The 26,192-nt window shown below is 37.7% G+C and overlaps 4 protein-coding genes and 1 long non-coding RNA gene across 11 annotated transcripts; all 5 read left to right on the top strand.

Annotated features, from left to right (window-relative positions):
• The first annotated feature begins 554 nt into the window (after nt 1–554).
• Nucleotides 555–2,980, top strand: LOC109166237 (methyltransferase-like protein 7A). Of its 3 annotated transcripts, none has more exons than XM_019315155.1 (6): nt 555–1,048; nt 1,526–1,607; nt 1,681–1,896; nt 2,133–2,229; nt 2,532–2,594; nt 2,723–2,980. In XM_019315155.1, exons 1-6 carry the CDS (start codon nt 939–941, stop codon nt 2,914–2,916), a joined length of 762 nt encoding a protein of 253 aa, XP_019170700.1. In that variant the 5' UTR covers nt 555–938; the 3' UTR covers nt 2,917–2,980. The 3 variants fall into 3 exon arrangements, with proteins under 3 accessions (XP_019170700.1, XP_019170699.1, XP_019170698.1); XM_019315154.1 differs by having other exon boundaries at nt 556–1,048; nt 1,512–1,607; nt 2,709–2,939; XM_019315153.1 differs by having other exon boundaries at nt 564–1,048; nt 1,512–1,607.
• Nucleotides 2,981–3,741: 761 nt separating this feature from the next.
• Nucleotides 3,742–6,879, top strand: LOC109166235. 3 transcript variants are annotated; one of them, XM_019315151.1, is made up of 5 exons: nt 3,742–3,892; nt 4,006–4,084; nt 4,348–5,033; nt 5,675–5,709; nt 5,793–6,879. In XM_019315151.1, the coding sequence occupies exons 3-5, from the start codon at nt 4,715–4,717 to the stop codon at nt 6,645–6,647; spliced, it is 1,209 nt and encodes a 402-aa protein (XP_019170696.1). In that variant the 5' UTR covers nt 3,742–3,892; nt 4,006–4,084; nt 4,348–4,714; the 3' UTR covers nt 6,648–6,879. The 3 variants fall into 3 exon arrangements, with proteins under 3 accessions (XP_019170696.1, XP_019170695.1, XP_019170697.1); XM_019315150.1 differs by having other exon boundaries at nt 3,781–3,892; nt 4,006–4,078; XM_019315152.1 differs by lacking the exon at nt 4,006–4,084 and having other exon boundaries at nt 3,781–3,857.
• A 5,577-nt stretch (nt 6,880–12,456) lies between these two features.
• LOC109166244 lies at nt 12,457–13,338 on the top strand. Its single transcript, XR_002051622.1, has 3 exons — nt 12,457–12,537; nt 12,723–12,846; nt 13,212–13,338. It is a non-coding gene; the product is annotated as an uncharacterized LOC109166244 (long non-coding RNA).
• A 4,438-nt stretch (nt 13,339–17,776) lies between these two features.
• Nucleotides 17,777–19,836, top strand: LOC109166240 (expansin-A10-like). Its single transcript, XM_019315160.1, has 3 exons — nt 17,777–17,990; nt 18,416–18,725; nt 19,393–19,836. The coding sequence occupies exons 1-3, from the start codon at nt 17,858–17,860 to the stop codon at nt 19,697–19,699; spliced, it is 750 nt and encodes a 249-aa protein (XP_019170705.1). The 5' UTR covers nt 17,777–17,857; the 3' UTR covers nt 19,700–19,836.
• A 1,206-nt stretch (nt 19,837–21,042) lies between these two features.
• Nucleotides 21,043–24,897, top strand: LOC109166238 (transcription termination factor MTEF1, chloroplastic). 3 transcript variants are annotated; one of them, XM_019315158.1, is made up of 2 exons: nt 21,043–21,992; nt 24,304–24,897. In XM_019315158.1, exon 1 carries the CDS (start codon nt 21,089–21,091, stop codon nt 21,983–21,985), a length of 897 nt encoding a protein of 298 aa, XP_019170703.1. In that variant the 5' UTR covers nt 21,043–21,088; the 3' UTR covers nt 21,986–21,992; nt 24,304–24,897. The 3 variants fall into 3 exon arrangements, with proteins under 3 accessions (XP_019170703.1, XP_019170702.1, XP_019170701.1); XM_019315157.1 differs by having other exon boundaries at nt 21,043–21,988; nt 24,300–24,897; XM_019315156.1 differs by having other exon boundaries at nt 21,043–21,984; nt 24,300–24,897.
• Nucleotides 24,898–26,192: the final 1,295 nt, after the last annotated feature.

Here is a 26,192-nt window from a genome sequence, read left to right on the forward strand (position 1 = left end):
CAAAGAGATGAATTAGTTTAGGTTGTCCATAGCTGACTTACTTATACCAAGAAGTCTAAACTCGAAGGTGTGGTAAATCTGCCTTGTGACCTTAGTCGGTAAAGGACCACAAAAAGATGAACCAGTTTAGATTGTCCATAGCTGACTTACTTATACCAAGAAGTCTAAACTCGAAAGTGTGGTAAATCATGCCTTGTAACCTTAGTCGGTAAAGGATTAAATCATGCCTTGTAACCTTAGTCGGTAAAGGATTATAAAGAGATGAACTAGTTTAGGTCGTCCATAGCTGACCTACTTATACCAAGAAGTCTAATACGCTACTCTCTTTGAGAGTCAAATTTAAAAATTTGTCATTATCAAATTAACTGTCTGACCAATTTAGCTAGAGTTCTCCTCAACATATCTTATCCCATAAAAACTTTCTGTCCTATTAATCTTAAGTTCTAGAATTCTTGCCTAAGAGCACAAATCATTCCGTCTCAAGTTCCACTCTTTACATGTATATTCTGCGCACAAGGACATAGCACTCTGATTTGCAGAACCACACAGAACTTAGTCTTTTTTACATTATCCCGAGTTGAATTGAACTATATTCTTCAGTCAAAATGAAGTTTCCATCAGCCCATTATGTTAGAAAATCAAGAAGTCACATAAAATCCTTTGAATCTTAACTAGGGGGCAGAAAGATTTTTCTGGGAGAGAAAAGTTGTCTGTTTGTCTCTATATCTATCTTCCAAGAATCTGCCCAGAAGAGAAAACTGGCAAATTCTGCAGTTTCGCAGGCATGATTCTCCCCGCACGCTGTTTCTCCTCACTGAATCCCATCATTCCCCCTGCCAAAACATCAATTCCTGCAACAAGTTCATCAGCAAATGAGAAAATAGCTCCAAAAATGGCTCCAATCCTCAGGAAAACGCACAAGGACTCGCAGGAAAGCAATGGATTCTGCTTTTGCTGCAGCAGAAGGCGGTTTCTGGGAGCAGGCGGGGCGGCTCTCTTGCCCATTCGTGCTTCTGGTGCTTCTGATTCAACCTCCAATGACCCCAAGGTTTGATAAAATCTAAAACTCTTCTCTTGCTGAGATGCCATGAATCTTGATATCAAATGTTAAAGAAATTTACTTTCCTCTGAACATTAGGTGAATTTTGGGGTAAATTTTCTTGATTTCTGCATCCAGTAGTGATACATGTTCAAGAATTTGTAGGGTATGCAGTGAATTCAATCTTGAGTGAAAAATCTTTGCAAAGACTCTAACTTTAGGTATGGGACAAGAACTGTTATAATGTGTAAGGTCCCGGGCCTAAGTGAACGGAACAAGCTCTGATACTATGTTATAATCAGATTGAGGACTAAATTACGCTAAAAAGATTGAATCCAATCACTTAGTTTAAGTCATGACCTTATAAACTCGTATTTTCGAGCAAAGAATCAAAGTTTAAGAAAGTAGTTGAGTTTGAGCTGCCATAGGCCATAAGCTGTATGAGTGTATGCCTGAATGATACTATGAGCAGGAAATGTTGAATAGGGTTCACCCTCCAAGGGCAGATTGGTATGAAGAGTTTTATGCGTGGGCGATGAACACATTCACAAAAGCTTACGAGGCAGAGGTTGGTTTAACGATTTACAGATTATAGAAACTCGTTTTTTTTTTTGGTTGATGGGCTCTCGATTTACTTCCAGATTGCAGCTTACAAGTCTGAACTTTTTGCTAATTTGAGAGGGCAAGTGAAGAGCGTTTTGGAAATTGGCATTGGGACCGGTCCCAATCTTAAGTATTACTCTGGCGATATGGACTTCGTTTATGGCATAGATCCAAACCGGAAGATGGAGAAGTATGCACAGGCGGCAGCAGAAGCAGCTGGCCTTCCACCCGACAATTTCAAATTTATGCAAGCGGTATGTATATTCCCTACCCGTCCCCGTATTGCAAGACGAGATAGCTTTCTTTGGCTCGCAGAAAACATAATAGGAGTAACTATCTGTAGACCCGTAAAATATTGACCTTAAAATTTTGTTTTGGTGAAGAAATGTGTTGAACTAATGGTCTGAAATGTCTGGTTTTATGGCTAGAGAAGGGCTTAAAGTCGAAAAATTTGAAAATTGAATTAGGCTCAATGCATAACATATTGCAGGTTTCGGAGGCCTTGCCTCTCGGTGATGCTTCTGTGGATGCTGTTGTTGGGACCCTCGTTTTATGTTCCGTTAAAGATGTCGATTTGACACTGCAGGGTACACAAACTTCTTTGCCCCTTCGTTTATCGTATTCTAGTTAAGTGTTGAATTTGGAAGCTGGAATGGCCTGGCGGGTGGAGAATAACAACCACCTGCCAGTTAGGCGGAAGCAAGAATGAAGAATCAAGGAATAGAAAGTGTATATAAGACTGAAAGATATAGAAAATATATGATTCTATATTATATCTGTCTCTTTCTAATAAAGAAACATAGTACCTATCCATAAACTGACACATATTCATAAACAGACACAACCGCTTCATTCCATGCTGATGATATACATTAACTATCTTGTGCAGAGGTGAGGCGGGTGCTGAAGCCAGGCGGCGTTTTTGTGTTTGTAGAACACGTCGCTGCACAAGGTAACACAACATATGACTGCTGGTCTGCTACATGTTTCATGTTGAACAACAACTTCGCTTTCGTTCTTTCTTTCTGTCGCTTTTGCTAACCTCAATATTCCCGTTTGGGCGATGAATTCACTCGACAGATGGAACACTACATAGGTTTGTACAAGGATTGCTTGATCCTTTACAGCAGTTTGTGGCAGATGGGTGCCATCTCACTAGGAAAACTGGGAAGAGTATTGCAGATGCAGGGTTTGCAGAGGTTGATATTCATCAAGCTTCCTTATCTTCTGCTTCACTCATAAATCCTCATGTCTATGGTGTAGCTCACAACTAGATTCAATCTTACTTTGTATGTAATCATTTCAATCTTGATAATACAATAAAGTGGGCATTGAACCAAAAATATTAAAAAAAAAAAATTTATTTGCAATTTTCTTTAGAACAATTATTTGGATGGCGAAGGAAACCTTCAACCGTCACTGGATGGTGTGTATTGGGGTAAACGATATTCATATATAATATTCTGCAAAAGTGACGATTCTCCTCGGGGTCAGCTTCCGTGCCTTCCGGAGCAAACAAGGATTAGTCGGGTGGACCTGGACCACCTCGTGATTTACAAAAAAAAAAAAAAAAAAAAAAATCTGCAAACCACACACAATAAGTAAACCGTGTTAGGAAAGTAACTCTCACAAACGGGAGGTCATGGACTCAATCTCCAGTGGGGGCAATATTGACTTTTTTTACTTCAGTAGTTTGATAAAGTAGTTTATGGAGATATTATATTGTAACAGGGTTAGTAATACTTAAAAAACAAAAATAAACTAGGAAAATTCAGTGCATTTATTTATTTATTTATTTATTTTGAAGAACCACTTCTAATACAAAAATTACAAATTATTTGACCACATTTTCATTGTTTATTGTATTTTGTTGACAATAAATTCCAATTTTTAATTCCTGAAAATCCCAATTCCCCAAACAAAAGGGTAAAAGGAGGGTGTGGGAGGGGGGCTGGAGAAAGAAAGAAGAAAGACTTGGAAATGAAGGCAAAAAAATAAAGACAAAAAGTGGCGCAAAAGCGTAAATAGGGGGAGAAAAGAGGGGCATGCGAGCAAAAAGAAAACTTAAAATAATCGCGCTCAGTGCGCAAAATTAGGGTTCATATAATTCACATTTTTGTACTGCACTACACTGGACTGACACTTCTCCTCCATTATTATCGGATTCCATCTTCTTCTCCGTCGTTCTCAATCGAAATCCACCATTCCGGCCGCCGTGAGCATCTGTCGGCGCGCACCTAACAGTCCCGTGTGTGTATATTTCTTTATGTTTGGGTTTAATCAGTTAGGGTTTCGTTTCGGATTAATGTGTTGATTATTTCGCGTTCCCTGTTGCTTAAAGATATTCATTTCTGCATTTACAGGGTGTTCTTAATCTGAATATGATGTAATCTTTTGAGTTGGGGGTTCTAATTTTTAGATAAGGTCCTCATCCTGGTAAAGGTGCTGTCTTTTTTTTTTTTTCCTATTGGTTGATTGGATGTCCTGTTTACATGATAAGCTTTTAAGTCAAGGCAGAGGCTTAAGGGGCTCATACAAAATAGAAAATTGTGAATTTTGTTTTTTTTCATATTAAATGTGATTTTATACTTTGAATAGATATGCTTTGAAATTTTGCAGCATGCTTTTTGAGCTGCTGTTTGGTTTATATATATATCTGTTTTCTTCTTGATATATTGAATGGCTTTTATTCGTGCTGTTTGTAGTGATTGTAGATGGTTGTTTGTTGTGCTGCTGCTGGAGTGTACTGTTGAGAAAGCAATTATTGGTGGTGGAATTTTGCCAAGACAGGGTTTTTTTTTTTTTTTTTTATGCTGAGTCATTTGGTAGTGTTTTACGATTGGTTATTTAAAGGATAGGAGATGAAGCTCTTGTGATGGCTTAGAATGTTGATGCCCAAGAAACTGGAGTAGTTAGTGGAGTTCCATCCTGACCCGTTTGAGCTGCAAAGTGATTGTAGAAGCAAACATAATATAATATTTGTGAGTCTTCCGAAACATAGCTAAAACGGGGTCCCTTTGTTGTGTGGCTGCAAGGCCACATGGATCAAATGCAACCAGCAGGGAGTGGTCCATGGGGCCACATGAGCCTTACTGGCGAACTAATTCGAGCTTTTCCCCGCCACCAACAAGATGGGACTTCCGGTTCCAATCTGAAGCTCTATCATTTGGGTCTCATGATGGAGCCCAATTGTATGGATCATCAGCTTCATCAAACAGCAGAGAAAGTAGAAGCTGGGCAAGGGGAAACCAGTTCACGAATCATCAATATCTTGTATCTGATGGTATTGGTGCATACTATAGTAGCCCATCTGATAACTCTCCTGCTCAGCAGTGGACTCCTCCTGCTATACAAGAAATCAGCATTGATGATTATGGCACTTCTAGGCAAGGTAAACAGATAGTTTATGCTTCTCTCATTATTGTTTTTGGGTTAAGGCTTAGTTGATGTGTGCTTATCTTGAAGCTTTCTGTCTTTGTTTAAATATTATACTTGTTATGTTTAAATGTTTAGCTGCGTGCATGATTTGTCTCAGTCATCATCATTAATATAAGCTGTTTTTGTGTTGTTTCATTCAATATGGTTTATGCCAAGAATAGACAATTATTAACTGATTGCTTTCTTGTAGCTCTGAATTTCCTCTAGGTTCTCTGTTTGAGCCCAAATACTGTTGTGTGCACAATGGTACAAGTCATCACCATTTATATGCCAAGAAAAAAAAATTTGAGTTTTTGAGGCTGTTTCAGGGCTCGTTGAATTAATAGCCCTTGTATTCCCATGGATCCTTTTGAATTAATAGTTCTTGAAGTTGTTTGAATTAATTTTTTATTATGATTTTATTACTTAGCGTAATTGGATTTTTTTTTTATGAATATTAAAATTTTTATGCATCTATTTTACTTGGAATAAGTACATGTGCAGTTACCTAAAGGCCTCAACAGCTCTTACATTCTGCATATGAATGGTGCACACTAATTATATATTGAATCTTTTAGTGGCTAATATTTAATATTTTTCATTTCCCCGATGCAGTTTTGAGGCCTTTATCCTTCTCACCAACAATGGAGGTACACATCTGTGTTTACTAATTTTCAGTTGACGAGTTATCTTGCTTAAATTCATTGTGCCAATGCCGATAAATTTATTACAGGGAACATCGACTGCTAGGGATGGGAGAGGCTCGACTTCATCCCGATCTGACAGTAGTGATAGTGAATCCATCACCAAGTCACATTCCTCTCATCGTAACTTTCCAAGTTGCCGTTACTTTATGTCCAAACCCATTCACCCCTTGTCAATTCCATCTGAAACGCCTAGAAGAGAAGCTTTTGACAGCATCCCTGCAGGTTTTTCCGAATTCGATTCGACCACTCCACGGAGAGATAAACACCGTTCCAGCAGTGCTAGTTGCAGTCTTGACCTGGAGGCTTCCGAGCCCGTTGAATCTGACTCTTTAAGTAGGTCTTTTAACGTCTCGGAAGGTTTCAGATGTGGGTTGTGCGATAGGTTTCTATCGCAGAGATCGCCTTGGAGTTCCCGGCGAATTGTCCGAAGTGGTGACATGCCAGTTGCTGGGGTCCTTTCATGCCGCCACGTATTCCACGCCGAATGTCTGGAACAAACGACACCAAAGTCACGTAAGAGCGACCCTCCATGCCCAATATGCGCCAAGGTCGAAGAGGGAAGCTCTCCAGATCAGCGGGCCTTCTCGAAGTTCTTCCCTCGGCTTAAACCCTTTTCTGAAGACGGGCCATCCAAACCGTGGGGCTGTGCTCACGCTGGAGATTGCGTCGAAGGGGCCCTACACGCACCCTCCCGGAACACCCTTCTCTCACTCAACCGCAGTCGAATTAGAAAGAACCTGTCTTTGAAGGGCAATCCGGTTAAAGAATTCCCGGGGAAGCTGAGGAAAACTGGCTCGTATTCATCGCAATTATTTACCGGATCGGTGGATCACGGAACCGCTGGATCTTCAAAGGCGGTGACAGGCTCCAGCTTGAAGTAAGAGGAAAGTTGTGGTTTTTGGCCCTATGTGAAGTCTAGTTTTTTGGGTTGATTGAATGATGAAAATGGGAAAGCCTAATCATGTTGTTGTAGTATTTGTTAAGGTGGAAATGTGGTTTTGAATTGATGTCATTAAACATATATTGTATGTTGCATGCATGCTTTAGCATTGAATCCCTGGGGGGAATTGTTGTAAGATATAAAATGAAAAACATGGATCCAAAATTCTGTAATCTCCTGTATTTGGAATGGGTGAATGATTTTGGTTTGTTTTGTTAACTATATCGCTTGAATGTAAAGTCACAAGTTTATGTCACTTGACTCTAAAATCATTAGTCTCTATCGTTTGAATGAAAAGTCATACGTTTATGTCACTTGATTATAAGATCATATGGATTTTTTTATGCTTTACACCTAGGGTCCGTTTAGAAAGCAGGAAAATGACTTCTGGAAAATGATATTTTTTGAAAAATGAGTTATTTTTCGGAAAATATTTTCCTTTCCAGTGTTTGGTTGCATTTTGGAAAACTGTTTTTCTGTGTTTGGTTCATTTTCTGGAAAATGAGTAGAATTGTATAATTAAACATTTTAATTATTTAATTTAGAATATTACAACATGTATAATAATACATAATAATAATTTTAAATATAATAAAAAAATAACTAATAATATATCAAAAATATTATGGTGGTGGTGGTGGCGGCGGCGACGGTGGTTGCGGTGGTATAGCGGTGGTGGTGGCGGCGGTGACGGTGGTTGCTGTGGTATGGTGGTGGTGGTGACGGCGGCAGTGGTGTGATGGTGGTGGTAGTGGCGGCGACGGTGGTTGCGGTGGTGGTGGTGGTGGTGGTGGTGGCGGTGGTGTGATGGTGGTGGTAGTGGCGGCGACGGTGGTTGCGGTGGCGGTGGTGTGATGATGGTGGTGTGGTGGTGTGGTGGCGACGACGATGGTTGCGGTGGTATGGTGGTGGTGGCAGCGGTGGTGGTGGTGGTGGTAGTGGTGGTGGTGTGATGGTGGTGGTGTGGTGGCGGTGGTTGTGGTGGTATAGTGGTGGTGGCGACGGCAGTAGTGGTGGTGATGGTGGTAGTGAGGTGGTGGTGGTATGGTGTTGATGATGTTGGTGGTGGTAGTGATGTTGGTATAAAAGTTGAAAAATGAATTCCCAAAAAAAAAAAAAAAAAAAAAGTCATTTTCCTCCAAAACAAAGCCTATTTTCCAAAGTCAACGGAAAATGATTTCCGTTTACTTGATTTTCCAGGCACATCCAAACAATGGAAACTTGGAAAATGATTTCCAGAACTTATTTTCTAAGTTTCCAAACACACCCTAGTTAAAATCAGTACTTAAAAGTTACAAGTTTATGTCACTCAACTATAAGATCATATGGACTTCTTTACTCTTTAGTCTTTACACAATTACTCCTAATTAAAATATGTATCTCAAGGAGCATCTACAATAGCATTGATTTTTTTTTATTTTTTTATTGTTTTTTGTGGTTTTTGAAGTGCCAACTAGAAGAGAGAAGGGAAAGAGAAGAAGAAAAAAGAGGGAAAAAATAAAAATGCGGATCTAACGAAAAAAAAAAAACAACGCGCCAGTCGTCGCGTGCACTGCACGCGCCCGGCTGGGCGTAGCCTGAGCGTGAAACGCGCACAACTTCGACTTTCCTCTCTCCTAGGCCTCACAAAAAACTATTCTTGCATAGCATACACATTTTTCTCTTTCTTGCCTTCTCTTTCCTCCATCTCATGTTAGACCCCACAAAAAACCAAGAAAAAACTAGCATATATTAGTGGAATATAACATCATGAGAGCAATCATACCAACAGATTTTATTGAGTTTTTGGTACATTACAGAAAAGTTGAATTGATTTTTTACTGACGTGGGTTTGAGTTTTTTTTTTTTTTTTTTTTTTTTTTTTTTTTGTGGATTAAACTCCCGCAAGTTATTGCATTTTGTCAGAAATTGAAAAAAAAAAAAAAAAAAAGAAGAAGAAAGACAATGAAACGCAATTGCGTCTCACTGTCCACCCAGCGCGCGCGTGTACACGTGTGGTACACGCGCCCGCTGGGGTGATTGAGAGTGACCGCTAGTTAGCGGCCACTCTCAATTGAGCTATTTATTTATGTTCTTTTAAAAAAAAAATAAAAATTTAAAACATGTGCAACGGTCAGCTTCTTATTTTTATTATTTTTTTAAAAGAAATTTTTAATTTAGTTTTATTAACTTTCTTGTTTTTATTTTTCTAATTTTTAATTTAATTTTATTCAATTTTAATTTATTATTGTTATTAAATTTATAATTATTAATTAAATTAAAATGTTTAAATTATCAATAACATTATTATTAATTTTCTAATTATTTTTTTAGGATAAAAGAAAATACTTTTATAATTATTAATAATATTATAATACTTTTTTTGGATGCTCTAAGTGAAATCTTTTTTCTTTACTGAAATGCTCATGACTACCTTGCCCTTTTCCATCACTTGAAAGAGACAACTCAGAACAACCATTTGTCTATCTCATAATCATTCCCACATCCATGCATCCACTCAAATTTAAAGCTCATCCCAAGTCCATTAGCATCCATAAACACTCCTATACCCATCCATCCACTAGACCACTACATACTTCAGTTCCTAACAAGGCAATATATATTATATTTGGCATATATATATATATATATATATCACCCAATCAGTTCACCGGTCAGACCTTGGTCTACATGCGCGCACAAGGGATTCAATGTATACCTTCCATCATCGTGAGCATTTCTTTTTCTCATTCATGTTCCTAGTGGGGTTTGAACCCCACACGGCCACCCTTCAGTCGTGATATCAAGTTAGATGACGAACCACTATGCTAAGCCCCCGGGACCTCTATTTCACTTCTTTACTCCTATTCATTATATTGTATATATTTTCCAACATAGTCACAACTTTAATTTAATCACTTTTGTACTTCTAAAATAAATTTGAACTTTGTTACTGACTGTTGGGTAATAAGGTGGAAAATCCCAAAAATAATAATTCTATGGAAAGATTAAAATTTTATGGGAAAAACAGAAAAACTGGGAAGGAAAAGGTGGAGTGTTTGGGTATAGGTTTAGCACGAGTTCGAACACAAGGTTCTTTTCCTTAAAACCTTATTTGCTACCTCCCACAAGTGCTAGGAGCGTTGTAACCTAGGTTTCCCAGGATAAAACGTGCTACGATTCTTTGTTTAAGCACATAAACAAAGAACCCGGCAAACAAAGCAAGGCAGTGAACACTGTTGGCTAAAGAAGAGAGTAGAAGCAGAGTTTTGGTGCTGAAAACTTACTGGAATTCCTTTTTGTTTCTTACTGTATAAAAAGCTACTGCCCTACCTCTCTTTATATAGGGCTGTTGGAAGGGATAACATTCAACATGGCCATTAATTGGTATTAAAACCAATTGTGTAACACCTGTAACAGCCACCCACTAACTAGGATTAAACTCTGTTTTAAAATTGGAATTCAAACAGTATTAATTCCATAACAGATGAGTTTAATCTGTACAACAGGTTGAACTTTCGGGTTTCAGACCATCCGTTGGGGTGCAGGTTCACACGAGAGCACAAGGACCAGCAACACGAGAGTACATCTCTCGTGCGTGCTGTGGTGCAACCCGAGAGTGCACCTCTCGTGGTCACCGATGCACGAGAGTTGTGCTCTAGGTGCACCCGATGCACGAGAGTTGTGCTCTCAGTGCACCCGATGCACGAGAGTTGTGCTCTCGGTGCACCACAACCTCTCATGCTCTCTGTAGAACGAGAGTGGTGCTCTCGGTTTCGGCCGAACCAAGTGACTATATCAGTTGGAAAATGATACCGAAGTTTGGCATAACTTAGCCCGCAAATGTGGGACAAAGCTCACTTTTCCCTTCATTTCCCAACTCAAATGGGTCTACTTTGAGAATCAATATCTCATTCACCCATTATCCGTTTTGAGCGTACAATATATCAATCTCTTCGTCTCACTACGAAGAACCCGAATCTACTTTGACCCGACCCAAATCGAAAGTGGATCCCACTGATAATTGTACCACAAAATAGCCACTTAATATACCATTTTATGCCATTTTAAGCTATTTTTTTCAACACTGACTTGATATATATATATATATAGATTTTGAATCCGGTTCACACCCCGCAATCAGCCGAGCTCGTGAGCACACTCCCTGGTCGTTGATTTCTTTTGATCAAGGGCTCGGATGGTGTTGGTTTATTCCCCATATGCGCTGATTGTTTAGGTAAGAAGGGGTAATTTTGTACTTTGGCTTATGCTTTTATTATTCTAGGCGTAATATCCGGCGGTATCTATTCCATCATATATTCAATTTTTAGGTTGTTTTTTTTGTTCTTTACGCTTTGCTCTCGCAGTTGTCTGTATTACCGTGCATCTCGTCTCTCTTGTCGATTGGTCTCTCTCCGTTCACAACCTTGCGTCGATTGTCCAGCGTCAGTATCTCCATGGATGGGTCTAGCAGGAGGCAGTCCAAGCGACTTAGGGGTATCTCGTCTTCGTCTAGTGCGGGTACTATCTATCGCCATTCTCTATTTTGTTTTTTCTTTTAAATTTTTTTTTTTGTTTATTTTGTGGTGTTCTTTCCCGTATTTTTGTGGGTTTCTTGCCGTAGCGAGGGGGATTCGGTTGGGGTTTTGGATTTTCGATTTCTTGTGCGGTCGTAGTTCTTGTTTGTGTGATATTTATGGGGGGTTATCACCGGGGGTTGTTTATTTTGCTTTGCCTCTGAAATCAGGATTTTGGGGTGGTGCGAGGGTGACAGCGGGGGTTTTTTTTGATTTCTTGGTTAGGGTTTTGGGGGTTGGCATTTGGGTTTTTTTCTCGAATGGGTCGGGGGGGTTGGTGATCAAGGTTGTGCATGTGTTTTTTTGGTGGGTTTTGGCCTCCGGTAGGTGGGTGTTTGGGGTTTTGGGGTTATTTTATCTGCAGACAAATTTTTTCCCTCTAATGTTGTACTCTCAATAGGTTATCAACCCTTTCACAAAATATGCCTTGATGATAAAGCCACTGGCTAGAACTGGGAGGAGTTGCTGCCTAAGAGAATCTCCAGTAGTTTCTGGTGTTTTGTTCTGCTAAGGACAGCACTTGTAGCTTCAACCATTTGTGTCGCATTCCTTCTTCCTTTCTTCGGTATGGACCTATGAAAATTTGTTTTCAAATTGCTACATTGCCTTAATGGAGAGCTTAGGTTAGAGAATGGTTTTAGGTAATGTATCGTTTTCATAAATCTTACATTACCTAAAAACCTTAGGGAATGAGACTCCCAGGAATATGGTAAAAAAATGAACTAGAAACCATCTCTAGGAACCAAATACAGGCCTATAACATTTCGATGCTCACATTACTGAACTTTCCCTTTAATTAAGGGGAGCAAAATATTTGTCTGAGTGTTCTGATTCTCAATATCTGGCATTTGCAGGACTCTACTGGTGTCTATCGACCACCAAAACTTGCGCCTGCTATCATGGACGAAGATAAAACATCAAGACAGGAGAGAAATGCTTTGAGGAAGGAGCAAGAGATGCTTCGACAGGCTAAGCAAAGCACATATATGATAGATGATATTGAGGGAAGACCCGAAGAGGTGTGTGGATATTTGGTTCATTTCTGCTATTTATTACTCCATATCTCATTTTTGGATGGCTTCCTTGTGTTTTTAACTATATCTAATCATAAAATGTGCAGTGGAGAGAGGTGGTTGGAACTGAGAGCAGAGAACTTAAACGGTACATGGCTAAGATGGAAAAATGTGAACAACAATCAGAAGAGCAATTCACTCGTGCTCCTCTCACAAAATTGGAGAAAAAGAAAATGAAACATCTAAAGAAGTCACGAAATGGGTAAGCCAAATTAAGTTATACTGTCTGATTGGTCTTTTATCATTTATGGATTATGCCATCTGGTTATCTTTAGTCTTCGCAGAGATTTTTGGCCTGTTAGTTTCAAAATTGCTTATGCATGTGGTTCATATTTGATATTTATCGACTTATAATCTGGTTTACCAATTGCTTTCTGGTTGTGATAGGTTGCTTGGCCTGACTGAGAGTTTCTATGATGAGATGAAGACTTTACCTTTTGAAGAAGGTGTTTCCGATCGAAAGGACTTGGGAAGTTGTGGTACTATTGAAAGAAAGCAGAAGAAATGCAAGGTGATTGTGCAGAAATGATATTTGTTTATATTGCTTAATTGTTGACTCATTTCCTTCAAATTTACTTTATGGCCGGACACTATATACTGATTAGCTTAACTGCATTCCATATGAATTCATGGGATTTAAGAAAAATATTTTGTTTTGAGGATTCCTTGAAATATTTTGACTTTTGGGGTTTGTTTTATTGGATTGTCCTCCCTCTTGTTTTCTATTTCCCCAATTATCCATACACAAGTCAGCAGCTTTTCTTAGTCCTCTTTATTAAAGTTTTCGCCTTTCTCTTATTTCTCCGTATCAGATGACTATTAAATATGCTCCCCTACACTCACCTCTTTGTTATGACACTTAATGCCCACTTGCAGAGAAAGAACTAACCAACTTGAAGATACTGGACCAACAGATTTCACTCGAGGAATGGTTAAATGTCTCTTCAAATGGTTTATCAAGCAGGAATTGCTTTGGCAATGGCAAGTTTTTTTTTTTCCTCCATAAAAGAGTAGTGGGTGTTTTACAACAGGTATCTCAATCCTGCCTGTAGCCTGGAAATATAGCACAAGTAGTGAATCCCTTGGTCTCCCTCTCTTAATCAATTGTCTACATTACCCGAAACATAAATACGAAGTTTTTGAAACATTTTTATCATTCAGTCTTTCACTGTAGGAGCAGTTTCTTTCATCATTCACTCTTCACTGTGAGAGCAGTTTTGAGTCACACGCCCCATCATCTTTACGCACACGCTTCTCCATTGCTCGCACACCACACCGACAATTAAACATCTGCAACCAAAATGAATTTACCCAACATGCACTAACCGAATCCACGACTCGCACAGACCACCGCATGAATACGCACACTCCATAATTAAAAATGCATAGACCCCCATACTTCTACCCATTCAATAATTTTCTTCCATATACGGTCAAACCACATGCATTTAACCATATCCCCAATAATAACTTAGCTCCTTGGATCTCGAATTACAGGAAAAACATTTTACACCTCCAATTCACCAAAACGCACACGCTACAACAGTAACACGCACACACAATTACAAGTAGACACACAGACCACAATTTCAAACGCACAGACCCGCAATACTACTCATGTGACGCCCAAAAATAACAAACCACTTCTACCTATTTAGTTAATTTCTTCCATATCCGGGCAAACAACATACATTCAACCATACCCCCAATAATAACTTAGCTCCTTGCACACGCCACAACAGCAACACGCACACATTATAACAAGCAGACGTACAGAACACAATCCCAAACGCACAGACCCCCAATACTACTCCTGTGACGCCAAAACAATAACAAACCACTTCTACCCATTTAGTTAATTTCTTCCATACTCGGGCAAACAACATGCATTCAACCATACCCCCAATAATTCTTTAACTCCTTGGATGTCGAATTACAGGAACACGCACACGCCATTACAAGACGCACAGACCGCAATTCAAAACGCACAGACCCCAAACACTACATCACTAAATTTCCGTACTACTACTACATGTTCGTATCTCATCCACAGATACTTTATATTTGTTACCATTCTTATTCCATCTAATATTATGCTAAATATTACTAATTTATTTTAGCCATAATTAACAACACTATTACAATGACTCTTTTATCCTTATTTTTAAATTCTAACCTTAATTATCTAACACATCTCTTTCAATCACATCCATCAAATTCTAGTAACTTAATGGTTGTGATGAGACCTCATGACCTCATCTAATATAGGGGGTGCACCGGATTCAAAACCTATATATATATATATATATATATATATATATATATATATATATATGTGTGTGTGTGTGTGTGTGTGTGTGTGTGTGTGTGTTCACCACTAAATCCAGCTCTCCCACATGCACCCAACCAAAGTTTGTCCTTGCAAAGATGAAGTGTGTGTATATAAATGCACATGACTTCTAAATATGTGGTTTATATACAAATTGCACTTTTTTTTGCCGCAAATATGTGGTTTAAACACATTTTCAAATTAAAGTGTGGATACATTGACCAATAGATCAGAGGTGTTTTGGTGAGGTACAGCCCTAAAGATTTTGGCATTGCATTTGGGCCAATTATTATGTTTATGTATGTAGAAGATAAGACGAATATATATGAAAATGATGTGCCATGACACATAACAATATTTTAAAATTATTTCAAGGGTCCATACAAGGTGGTTCTTGATCTTGTAGCATCCTAAGAACATACATTTCCATAGTTAATGTTGTAAGGAAAATGTGTGTGTATATATAAATAAATAAATAAATAAATAAATAAATAAATATATATATATATATATATATATATATATATATATATATATATATAACTACACAAACTTTCTTATTTTTGGGTAGCATCTCATTCATGTAACATGCAATAAAAAATATCCACTTCTAATTTGACGTACTGAAGTTAAATTGATTCACGTTTAAAAAATATTTGTAGTCGCGGTGTATTGCAATACTTATGGTTTAATGTTACTATCCTTTGGGGTTTTTTAGTAAGTTATGTTTGAGTAGTCACACTATCATACTTTGAGTGGAGCACTTTGAGAAAGTGTAGGTTTAATTGCTTTGTCATAGTTAAGCTAGCTTTTATGTATGTATCAAATTCTACTTTTGGCCATTTGAAAGCTAGATATCTTTTTTTTTTTTTTTTTTTTTTTTTTTTTTTTCTTTTGGTGACCAGAAATCCGCAGTCACCAGGATAAAAAATACATTTTAAAATATTATTCAAACTCTTTTTATTCTGCTTTTGATTTTTTAGTAGACGATGTTAAAGAAGTTGTCTCCATGATAAATGGGGTAGACTTTAGTTTTGTTAAGCGATCTGCGAATTGTGCTGCACACATTGTTGCTCGGGAAGCTGTTTCAATGTCAGGTTGCGGAGAGTGATATGATAATCCTCCTCATTATCTTGTTGATGTTCTTATTTCTGATTTAATGAATTAAGTTCTTTTTCTCAACAAAAAAATGGAAATGAAATATTAGTCAATTATTTCCTCATGAGCTGCCAAAACGTCAGCAAGGATCTAGTTACTTTTCCTTAAATTGTGACCCCTTTTTTAAAATCAATCATGTCATATCATTAAAAAATAAAAATAAAATAAAATAAAATAAAGTATTTTAATTTTTTGGGTGCCCAAGGAAAGACACGGTTACTATCGAAAAATGTCTTCTAAGAAAATCCCGTTCTTGTGTAATATCTCACAAACTATCATGATAGCTAAATCCTAAAAATGAACATGTTTGTGCCCTCATGCATGCATGAATTCATATATTGCAAAACCTATAAATGGACATGGTATTGTGTTCTCAAGTTTAGTTGAGTGAAGGCACTTTATTGTTGGATCATCTTTCGGATAATATGATGAATATATATCCTCTTTGTTGTATGTTTTGCATGCTTCAACATGGAAAGTTAAAGATGTAGTCGTCTCTTTAAGGTCTTTCGGTCATACCAAAATAAAATTTAGTTGAATGTACCTTCAGTCATTTTTGCGTTATCATATCAACTTCACAAGAGATTGTGAAATGGTATTTAAGTCGGAGACAAACCTTCACTCATGAGCTAGCTTTTGTGGTGGGGTTAAGATGTTGGCTTGAGTTTGTATCATTTGATTCTCTCGCTGAAGTGGCCGGTGAGTGGTGGGAAAGGGCTACCTGAAAGAGGGCAGAGCTACCCGGTACTTGATAAGATTCAAAGACAATTGAGAAGATTCCGAAGTGAAAGCTATCTAGAGTGAAGTCGTCCGCCCCACAACCATGTCTTTTTCTCCCTCACTTTCTCTGGACTAACCCTCATATAACCTCAGGATTGTATCAATTGGACAGCGCCCTTCAAGAAGATGTTTGATTCCATACAATTTCTTCATCGAAAAAAAAAAACCAGAGCCCATGCACATGGAAACTATAGAAGCAATCCACCATGTACCGTGATTGAAATGATACACCCATGGTGCAATATTGCTACAATTATTATTATTATTATTAATTAGTGTATAGTAGTATTCATGGGTAGTTATAATAGAGCAATGAGGTAGTGGGTAGTTTTATGATCATGTATAAATAGTTACCTATGTATTTGAAGATTATATTAAATTTGTGAAAGACATTCCCTTCTCTTATCTCTTTTTTTTTTTTTTTTTTTTTTTTTTTTTTTTTTTTTTTAAGTTAGACGGTCACTTGAAACACAACCATGTCTTTTCTTTCTTTTTTTTTTCTTTAATTTTTGGAGTTTAGATCTTTACTCGAAGAAGAACATTTACATACAACCTCGGGGTTGTATCACATTTTCTCAGATAAAACAACATTGAAAGAAATTCTAATACCCCCATGTTGGGCCAATTGTTATACTATGGACCAGGGTCCATCTTACATGGTGGTCCAAAAATTGTGTCTGCAGTTAATAATATATTATGTACTTACTGTTAGTCGATCTTTAATTTATTTATTGACCCGTTAAATGCAGGTACAAATAATTTGAAAGTTATTTTAGATTGATTCACAATGCAACGTAGACACTGGTTCAAGGTATAATTTGCTCATCTACGCATGTCATATGAGAAGTTGAAAATTGAAAATATGATAACTTTTTAGGTAAAGTTACATGTTGATATTGTTACATTATAAATTTTTTAGCCAAAATTTAACAAAACGAGAATTAAATCTATGACTTTTAAGTTTGTATGTAAGACTTACATGTTGACACCGTCACTCGACAAATCTTTTGGCCAAATAAAATTACTTTATAATTATTTGTTTGTCCTGAGAGTTTTAGTATCACTCATAGTTGCAATGCAACTTGCAGATGCAAGCATGTTGACGAAGACCTAAAGGGCAAATTCCTCCACTGGCCTTCTCCTATTTATACCCCCCATTGCCCTTTCCATTTTCAATTCATCTCTCAACCCTCCTCACATCCTCTCCAACTCCTAAGGACTAAATAGTAATTTTCTCTGATCTTCCCTACCAAATATGGGTTTCATCATTGTCATTTTCTTGGTTGGCTTGCTTGCAATGGCCTCAGCCGGCGAAGGCTACGGTGGTGGAGGGTGGTCAGATGCTCATGCCACCTTCTACGGTGGCGGAGATGCTTCCGGCACAATGGGTATGGTAACACTTCACAATTTCTTAAAAATATAAAATTTGTATTTATTTCAATTCTCTATTTTTCATGTCTATACTTTGTCTATTTTTCATCTCTTGTATGTGTGAGTTTTGAGACAAATTTTTTTCAAATAAGAGCCAAATTTTGCTGGTGCGATATAGGCTGAATTTGGATTTATCTTAGTATCTAATGTTATATATATAAAAAAAAATTAGATATTGTCCTGTCGGAGTGTCGGGTAGTGTAATTTTTTAAGTGGTTGTTCAATTAACGTTTAATCTTACTTTCAGCAATAAAGTAAGATTTTGACCAATCAGTAATGGCTAAAACTAAAAAACTTGGGTTATCAAAAAATAAAATTGGGATGTTTGGTTGGACCAAATTTGATTTTTTTTTTTTTTTTTTTTTTTTTACTATTTATATAGGTGGGGCATGTGGTTATGGAAATTTGTATAGCACAGGCTATGGTACAAACACTGCAGCTCTAAGTACAGCTCTTTTCAACAATGGGTTGAGCTGTGGATCTTGCTATGAGATGAGGTGTGTGAATGACAAGTCATGTCTGCCTGGGGGTATTTTAGTCACTGCAACAAATTTTTGCCCTCCAAACAATGCCTTGCCCAACAATGCAGGGGGGTGGTGCAACCCTCCCCTCCACCACTTTGACCTCTCTCAGCCTGTCTTCCAACACATTGCCCACTATAGTGCCGGAATTGTCCCTGTTGTTTACCGAAGGTATGCCCAAGTTGCCTTATTGGCCCAATGTGTGACAAGGGTATTTTTGTCTTTTCATTCATCACGCATGCAATTTAATTACTTTAATTAGTAACTTGTATCAATACCAAGACTTATCGGTCTAAAAGTAAAAAAAGAATTTTATCTCTCTTAAACAACGTAACGTTTCTAAGTTCAAACTTTGTAAATATAATATGACATTAACTTAAGGGAAATGGATCAAATGGAACCTGAACTTTACTCAAAATGTCAATTAGTCCCTTAAACTTTCAAAAGTTACAATTAAAAATATAAAGATGTTATTTTGAAGCATTGAAGCCCAAAAACCGATTGGTAACCTGTAATTAAAGGTTACCTAGCTAGAATTCTGGCGACCCTTCCATCATTTTCCAGCCACAATCATCGGTGACTGGCTACTGAACGATTGCCGGTCACATTGTTCTATCCCCTTCTCTAACGAAGGAGAAGGCAACCAAGTCCATCATATTTTATTTGTTAGAATCATGAACATGCAATGTTAGACTATTAGTTTTCAAAATAAATAAAGAATCTATTTTTGTCCTTATGGGTTTGAACACGGATTCATAAAGTTCAAATATAATTCGAGAAAGTTAAGAAACTTTATATAAAGTTATCAATAATAATAATAAACAATCTATTTTTGTAGGGTGCCATGTAAGAGAAGTGGAGCCATAAGGTTCACCATTAATGGCCACTCCTACTTCAACTTGGTACTCGTCACCAACGTCGCCGGAGGCGGCGATGTTCATGCGGTGGCCATTAAGGGTTCAAGAACTGGGTGGCAATCGATGTCCAGAAACTGGGGGCAGAATTGGGAAAGCAGCTTGTATCTCAACGGCCAAGCCCTCTCTTTCAAGGTCACCACCGGCGACGGCCGCAACATCGTCTCCTACAACGCCGCTCCTCCGAGCTGGTCTTTTGGTCAAACCTTCGCCGGCGGCCAGTTCCATTGAGGACGATCAGAGTAGACGACCCTAAGTTGTAATTTACTCCGAAGGATGATTGCACTAGTGGGATATGATTATTACAAGTGTAAATCTATTATAGTAATATAATTCCTTCCATATACGAGTTTTAATTGAACCATAAACTAAAAGTTCTTGGCGATTTGTCGAGAGTGACTACATTCATTGCTTATATACTTGTTCTGTTTAATTTATCTTAGACTAACCGTGGAAAGACATTTTCAAAATCCCTCCTCATTGGGTGTGGATACTAGCTCGCCTCATCGAGCGTGGATACTCACTCCTAATTAGGTCCTAAAAAATAATTCAAGTGAGTTTTTTTTTTTTTTTTTTTTTTTTTTAAAGATTTTGGAGAGTTACCTAGTTAAGTTAGTTTGGTAATTACAAGATTCTAAGTTCAACTCTACTATTTCTTTATAATTCTTTACCAGGTATAAATGTATAATCATAAGACGAGCTTCACCCAATAAATTTACCATTTATTATGAAGAATCTTTACCAATACCACTTATAAAGAATCTTTACCAATACCACTTATAAATCATTCTCCACCACAACAACCCGATAATCCTAGCAAATTATATCGTGCCCCACTGTGCATAATGGATTAAGCACCGAGCTTCTAAACGACGTCGTTTTGTTTAATGAAAAGAAACGGCACTCGTTTCACGTCATTCTGCAAAAAAAGTAACTCTTTTATTCAGTTTCATTTTGTATACACTGCAGTTTCATTTCAATATTTATACACTCAAATATGTGAAAATAGTATTTAATTTTATTTTATATACACTATAGTTTTATTAAAACACAACTACATTATCATTTCGATATAACTACAGTTTCATTACACAATATACACTCAAATATGTGAAATGTTATTCAGTTTTATTTTATATACACTACACTTTCATTTTAACACAATTACAGTTTCATTTCAATTTAATTGCAGTTTCATTTGATAATATAAAAATAAAAGTGAGAAAGTGTCAATTTAGATACACTGTAATTTCAATTAGTAATTAATACACCAAAATATGCGCGCTCTGTTAACTGTAACGACGCATCGTTTCTTTACTTAAAGAAACAGCGCCGTTCTTGGACCGCGGTCCACAATATAATTGCTGGATAACCCTTCTTCCAAGTCAAATGGGCCTATAAACTAAAGAAATATGGACAGAAGAGTCTTGGCCCATAAAATAAAGAAATAGACCCAAAAATGAAAGGCATTTTTATTTATTTAATTAATAATTTTGGTGAATAGATAAATATAATAACAAAAAATTTTAAATAAAAAAAAAATAAAAAGATAAAACTTTCAATCAACCAAACAAAATCTTCTGCCCCTCCATTGCCGCCACCGCGCCACTGCTCATAAGCATGCTTATCCGGCTGCAAATCCTCCCTAAAACTCTCATTCCGCGTTCCTATTTTGCCCCTAAAGCCTCCTCTTCTAAGCCTCTCAAACCTTTCACTCCGGCCACCGCCGCCGCCAGCACCGACTCCGGCCTCAAATTCCGGCAGAAGATCCTCTACCTCCAAGAACTGCGAGTGAATCCCGCGAAAGCCCTCCACAAGAACCCACACATACGATCCGCCCCTCTCTCCGCCCTCAAATCCGTCGAGAACTCCCTCCGCTCTATGGGCATCGAGCGCTCCGCCCTCGGCCGCATCCTCGACATGTTCCCGCAGCTCCTCACCGCCGACCCGTACGCCGACCTCTACCCGGTCCTCGATTTTCTCCTGAATGACGTCAGCATCCCCTTCCCCGACGTCCGGTTATCGGTGATTCGTTGCCCTAGGCTGTTGGTTTCCGGCGTGGACACCCAATTGAAGCCCACATTACGGTTCTTGGAGCAATTCGGGTTCGTGGGTCCGTACAAAATCACCGCCCAGACCACTGTGTTGCTCGTCTCCAGCGTTGAGCTCACTCTGAACCCTAAAATTGAATACTTAATTGGATTGGGGTTCAGCTATGATGAGGTGGTGAACATGGTTCTTAGGTCTCCGGGGCTGCTAACTTTCAGTATAGACAACAATTATAGGCCGAAAGTCGATTACTTTTTGAAGGAAATGAAGGGGGATTTGGAGGATTTGAAGAGCTTCCCACAATTCTTTTCATTCAGTTTGGATGGTAAAATAAAGCCGAGGCATAGGCTTTTGGTGGAGCACGGATTCCGGCTGAAATTGCCGGAGATGTTGAAGATCAGTGATGGGGAGTTCAGTGCAAAACTGGTGGAAATGCAGTTGCAGCTCCTGGAGAACAGACACTTGTAGTAAGTCACTTCCTTGATTTTTTTTATGACGAGAAAACTCACAATCACTATCTGAAAAGTGTAGTAAACTCGGGTCCAAAGGACCTCGAAGAGGTAACTGCCTAGGTTGCCTATAGTGGCTCCCGTTTGGAGTTGAATTTGTAACCCAGATAACCCTGCCAAGGATGCCCATAGCGGCTTAAGAAGGCTAATAGGAGTCGAACTTGTAACCTGGTGATTACTGACTCAATAGCTTGACCAACTTAGCTGAGTTGCCCTCTCTTTCTTGAACTTTTTGGATTGTTTCATGCTTGAAGGGCAATTACTCTTTGCTTTACTTGTGTAATGTACATATGCTATATAGGAATTGATAACAGTATGGAATTATAATGCTACAATGCTTGCATTTCTAGCTCGGTTCGTGGAATATGATTGAGGTGATGTAGAAGTAGAAGTCTACTTGGAACGAAACCAATATAAATGCAGGTGTAGCTCAGAAGATTTGAGCTAATGGTTGTTTAAGAATTGAATAAAAGCCAACCATTGCGCCTAATGGTTGTTTAAAAATGTCACTTAGGTTCCATGTAAATAATGCATTCATCGTGATGGTATCGTTCTCTTCAGTCCCAATAATCATAACCTCACTGATTAATCGAACAAGTCACTTTTTTGTTTTGTTTTTTTTTTTTTTTTGTTTTTTTTGTTTTCCACTTTATTCTGTGCAATGTAACTGTTGGGTGGAATGATTTTGTTTGCTCCGTATTTGCTAGGAACAATCCTAGAATGTAGAGAATGACTAAATGAGCAAAAATGTCTGGCAAAAAACATTCAGTTTGTGCTTGAAAAACGTTTTTTTGTTTAAACCTAGGCTGCCACAATAAGTTTATAAATCTTATGTTAACTAAACGATAGGGAAATGGGACTCAATAAAATTGTTAAGAATCGGACTTGAGCAGATTACACCCAAAAAAAAAAAAAAACAAAACAAAACTTTTCATTTGGAAACACTTTGGAATATTTGTCGCAATTATAGTAAATTCTATGTTTTTGTCAAAATTGAGCCAACCCAGTTTGTAATCACCCTTAGGCAATAACTTAAACTAGAAAAGGTATAAAAATGGGTATTATGATTTAAGTGACTCTTATAGCATATAGCTCAGCAAAACGTCTGGGGGTGAGCTTGCAAGACACATATAATTGATATATTGTTTGAAATTCTATCTGCAATTTGGAGAAATCAGACCTTATACTGTGTCCATAGTGAATTTAAATGGAGTGCTAGTACTTAGATCATACGGCAATTAACTGCTTGCTGTATGCAATTCGCATGAACAGTTTTTTTTCTGCCAATTTTCTGTTTCAGTAATAAATTTCATATTTACTCTTTAATCCAAGAATGCTTTGCTCTATTTGTCTAACTTACTCCATAGTTCCCCTTAGCAAGCTGATAGTTAGCTGTTGACTATGAATAGTGGTGTTCAGAATTTTCTACAAAATGAAAACTTGCAAAGTTGCAAATAAGATGAACAGCCAAACACAAAACTAGGAGGTATACCATATACATTCTATAGTAAGAAATTTGATGTTATTTAGGAGCAACCCCAATCAAGTTGGTCAGACTGTTGTCTTAGTAACTACAAGGTTCCAAGTTCGACTCTCAGTGGGAGTAACCTATTGGCCTTCTTGGTTTGAGCCAGTCAACTATGGGCAACCTAGACTGGTTTACCGTTTACTTCCTTGTGGTCCTTTGCCGGCTAGCGGGCTAGGGTCACCAGGCGGGGTTTACCTAGTGCACACCCTTGGGTAGTGGTTGCGAGTTTCCCACATCACCCAAAAAAAACTGATGCAATTATGCCAGAAGAACCATATGTTTCTTGTTGATGGTGGAGCATTAAAACATCAATAATGAATATGGATAAGAATTGAAAAGATATATTTAGTTATTTACCCTCCGCTGTATAAGTCCTTGAGAGTGTTTCTTCACCAACTGGTTACTGTTTCGTTTCAGTTACAACTGCAATGAACAAGTTGCAATTGTAAGAGAATTGGGGCAATGGGAGGGACAAGTAGCAATGGCCTACTGGTAATTTTCTGAAGTCTGTGCAGTGCACAGTTTTGCAGAAATGATTGTATGGCCTGCATGAGCTTCCACATCATGCATTTATATGCTCTCATCTAAGCAGTCAACTTTTGTATAGTTTTTCGCCTAAATGACCATTAATGGCGTTATGTGTAAGTATGTAAATAATGTGTTTGAAGGCCCATTCTTTTGATTAGGATTGGTATTGAATTGGGCCGAGCAAATTGGACTGATAGACTTTCTTGTTCTTTGACAGGTTGGCATGGCAATCCCCGGTCTTCCAACTCCACACGACGATTCAACTTTCCATTATGCGCCAAACCATAGAACCGTATGGCATTCCTTACATCTCTTCTTCCTTAACTATTTGCAGAAACCCAGCCAAACTTGAAATGTCATATACAATTCAATGCTGTCATCAACATTGACCTTTTTGAACCACTTCACCCCCACCCCCACCCCACACACACCCTTTAACAAAAGAATGGCCAGGGGAAACTGCTAAATTCCTCTTTAGGTATGGTGATGAGGTCAAATGGAGATGACCACAAAATTCCGATATCCTGTGCTCTGAACTTGTGACTTCAAGAACGTAACCGTGTCTACTGGATACCATCTGCTTGCCATGGGATGATCTCACGAGTCGTGATGCCCATTCAGCCTCCTTGTCGTCTTTCAATGCTACTGTGGAGCCTATGTTTATATCGAAACATACTCGTTATCTTTTCTTACAAGTACAAATGTTGTAGTTATTGTGTATATTAGATGCATTCATTATTGAAGGGGGGAAGCCTCATTCTTCCCATGGAAATGATAAGCTTTTAGAAATGATGAAGACCCTGCTTGTGAGTTCATAGTTGTGAAAACTTTTATAACACCATTCAATAAATGAAACTGAGTAAAACAGGTAAACAACCTCTCAGTCGACAATGCTGAGTTGTCTATAGCTGATCAGTTCAAATCAAGAAAGTTAATAAATAGCTCCCATGAAGAGTCGAAATTAAACCAACTTAACTTATCTGATATATCTACAACATCACAATATCTCCGAAAATGTACTCTGGATAACTGACAAAAGACCCGGAGGTAAACATTGATCATTATAAACCAAGAATGTCAACAAACGTATCCCATGAAGAGTCGAACTTATTAGAACCTTGTAATTATCAAACTAACTCTCAGACCAACTTAGTTGGGGATTACTCGCTAATCCAAACAAAACCTAATCTAGTAACAAACTAGACATAGTTTGGTTTCAAATTAGTCCATGGCTATGTGGTGGGCAATGACATTGAAAAATTGAAGAGAATGACAACAAAGGACAAAGCTTTAAGATGAGTTGATGCTGTGTGGGATAGGACATTCTGATCCATATAGTGATGCAAGGCTTGCTGGATTGAACAATCTGACATACAATATTGTACAATGGAGTAAATGCTTGATTGTTTCTTATTCTTGGAAATACCCAATTCATGGTGTTAGTTCTAGTAAATTCTGGTGAAAGAATTGTCTCTCACTTTCACTTCTTTCCAATGCATTAACTATTTTAACCTCACCACACAGGTAAAACATTAAAGTAAAATAAAAGCACCTCTTAATTTTTCTTTTACTGTTTTACCTGCCATCTATTCCATGGTATTAGGGGTCAGTAAGCCCATATAAAAATATATTGCTAAAATAATAGATGGACTATAGTGATTCCGTTATTTTAGTTCTTTAGTTTCATTTAATAATATCTTTGATTAGGTAATGGGTATTTTTTTAAAAAAAGTTGAATCTTCAACTCTAAGGGTCCTCACACTTTATCTGACAGATCATTTGAGAGGATATAATTATATAAATTACGGTGACTCAATGGTTCATCAGACAGGTAATGTGTATCTATTTTAGTCCTCTGAAGGGTAGAGCTATTGATTTGTTTAAAATTTGAACTATTTTTATCCTGTAAGATAAGGACTAAAATATACACAAATTTGATAGGTGATTATATGATTTGACGAAATTGAAAGTTGATAATCAAAGTAGTGAAAGCATTATAGTTAATAGACTATTTCAGTAATTTATTCCGTAAATAACTCTTTTTTTTTAATAGTATGGTACTCAATATCTTTATCACTTTGAGATTAATCTGAATTCAACTCAGGTCATA

The sequence above is a fragment of the Ipomoea nil genome, unplaced genomic scaffold (assembly GCF_001879475.1).
Source record: "Ipomoea nil cultivar Tokyo-kokei standard unplaced genomic scaffold, Asagao_1.1 scaffold3087, whole genome shotgun sequence".
NCBI classification, from domain to species: domain Eukaryota; kingdom Viridiplantae; phylum Streptophyta; class Magnoliopsida; order Solanales; family Convolvulaceae; genus Ipomoea; species Ipomoea nil.